Source organism: Cupressus sempervirens, chromosome 3 (genome assembly GCF_028749045.1).
Source record: "Cupressus sempervirens isolate cs-2001-9-10 chromosome 3, ASM2874904v1, whole genome shotgun sequence".
NCBI lineage: Eukaryota > Viridiplantae > Streptophyta > Pinopsida > Cupressales > Cupressaceae > Cupressus > Cupressus sempervirens.
Window position 1 is genome coordinate 184908955 of NC_143120.1, and position 2440 is coordinate 184911394.

Below are 2440 nucleotides of genomic sequence, written 5' to 3' on the forward strand. Positions count from 1 at the left end.
ATTGAGAAAGTGAAGATTGCAAATGCCATCTCTTGTTGAGCATGTCTACCATCGGAATATGGGGCGAAAGCCATCGATATCCCTTATTGGACTTGTAGTTGGCAAAAGGAGTGTCAGGAAACCACTTCCAATCATGCCACCAAGGATAGCCAGACTGAATTCCAACCTTGTGCACCAAATGCACAGGAATGGAGGAAAGTAAAAGGTCAAAAGTCTATTGATCTGCACGGACAAGATGGTACTGAACCTGCATGTCTTCCCAGGTCTTGAAACTCATAGTGACTCTGGAAAAGAGATCTTTAACAGTTCTGATGCCACGTTTGAAAAAAATGAAGAGCACTGGCTCCTTGGGTCTTAGCAAGAGGGCTACCCTGAATGGAAAATAGGGGAGACCACCAAATATTATGTTGATTCAAGGAGAGACCATTACGAAAGTCATCCCCAGCCCAATGAAGCCAGGGCTTGATAGCCTCCCAAGATTTCCAAATGCTCTTGATAACAAATGAGCCCTATATGACAACAGGATCACGCATAATGAGAAGGGTTTGAAAACCAATCCCCTTCCACGCAGGTCTGTTGACAGGGAAGCCAGAAGAAATGCAATGGAAAACCAAAATCTTCCAAGCTTCGTCTCCAGTAATAGCTTGAATGATCCACTTGGCATAAAGTGGAAGGCCTTGTTTATGAGTGGAAAGTAGACCGAGGCCACCAAATTCTTTAGGGAGGCAACAAAATTCCCAAGTGACTTTGTGAAATCCATGATGATCAGAAGTAGAAGCCCAGAGGAAATCTCTGAGCAGGCATTCCAGCTTAAGATAGGAAGCTTTGGAAGGAACCCAACAAGAAGAATAATAAACATGGGTGGCCGCCAGAATCTTGGAACAAATCTGGAATTTACTAGCAAGAGAGAGCGGCTTGGTAATCCAATAATCCAGCTTTTTCACAATCTTAGCAAGGACAACATTCCAAAGCTCTAGAGGGGAAGCCTGAAAGGCAAAAGGGATGCCAAGAAAATGAAAAACTTCACCGTGAGTGACCCATTTCCACTCAAACTGACTGAGCCAGTGAGGAGCTGACAAAAAAGATTGGCGATAGTAGAGCATTTTATGCCATTGAATGGCAGAGCCAGAAGCTTGACAAAAAGTCTCCAGACAAGATAGCGCATTGTTGATGCATTCCTCCTCTTCAAGAAGAGTAAGGAAGGAATCATCAGCAAAATGCCCATTGACAAGCTGGGAAGTAGAATCAGGCAAGGTAATGCCACGAACCAATCTTGAGGAAACAGAATGAGCAAGCAGGTACCCAAACCCTTTAGCAGCAAGAACGTAAAGCGCGGGAGCCAAAGGGCAACCTTGTCTGATGGAGCGAAAGAGCCCAAAGGCCTCAGACTGTGAATTATTAATGGTAATGCAAGCATTAGCATCACCAAAAAGCATCTCCACGGATTGAATACAGTTGGGACCAAATCTCAGGGCCTTGAGCATAGTTAGGATGAAGGGCCATTCAATGCGGTCATAAGCTTTGGCAAAATCTATCTTCAAAAAGATAGCCTTCTGTTTGGACTTGCGAGCCCATTACATCCCTTCCCAGACAGCAATAATGTTCTCATATATAAAATCACTTCTTGTTTTTCTCAAACTTACAAACTTAGAAATATTCTTTTAAAGAATAAAAACAAATTTGTTGCTAAATATCTAACTCAAGTTGATTTAAATCAATTTCATTCCACCTTTCGAACTAAATAATAAAAAACTAACAACTTATAAAATTTATTTTATTAATGATTTGTCAAAATATCATATCCACAATATAATGAAATGTTAACATTTGAATGAAAATTTGTTTAACATGAATGAAACCTCATGAAAAGTTCTTGCTACAACCCGTATCTAGAGGATTCTACAATATTAGGCTTTCTTGGATAGTTCAACAAGAATTATTCAATAATTCTGTGTAAAGATTCTAGAATCAATTCATTTGGTCCTCCTCGTTCTAGAAGATATACACGGTCAAAAAATGCTACATACTATTGCTAGAACGAATCATATAGAATTACTCCTCCGTGAGGTGTGTTTTTTAAGCTCACTTCGTTTATAGTTATTAGTTCCTGCCAAGGTAGGATACTATAGCATTCATTGAAATGCAACTGTTCCATTTAATTGTCTAATGAGATTTGAGTATTTTTTGATAACTTTTTAGATCTTTAAAGTTTTAATATATATTGAAGTTTTTAGAATTATAGAAAAAACATTTATCTTGAATATGATTGGCTGCTTTTTGCTACAGTAGTGTTTTTGGCTCACTTTAGGAAGTTTATACATTCCAATGTGGAAAAAAAGATAAGTAATAAATAAAGTTGAAAAAGCACCATATTGTACTTATTCTAAGGACAATAATAAATGAATTTTTAAAAGTATAATAAATATTTTGTACTCATTTG

At 38.2% G+C, this 2440-nt stretch overlaps 1 protein-coding gene across 1 annotated transcript; it reads right to left on the minus strand.

Annotated features, from left to right (window-relative positions):
* Nucleotides 1–509: 509 nt before the first annotated feature.
* Nucleotides 510–1484, minus strand: LOC149565408 (uncharacterized). Its single transcript, XM_089816310.1, has 2 exons — nucleotides 1058–1484; nucleotides 510–823 (listed from the first exon to the last, which is right to left on the minus strand). The coding sequence occupies exons 1-2, from the start codon at nucleotides 1482–1484 to the stop codon at nucleotides 510–512; spliced, it is 741 nt and encodes a 246-aa protein (XP_089672436.1).
* Nucleotides 1485–2440: the final 956 nt, after the last annotated feature.

Bases quoted from the DNA above. Each gene is read 5' to 3' on its own strand.
- LOC149565408 (XM_089816310.1), bottom strand. From the start codon at position 1,484: ATGCTCAAGGCCCTGAGATTTGGTCCCAACTGTATTCAATCCGTGGAG. The intron at 824-1,057 runs GTCAGTTTGAGT...TTCCTTCCAAAG, and splicing joins GTCAGCTCCTCACTGGCTCA to CTTCCTATCTTAAGCTGGAA.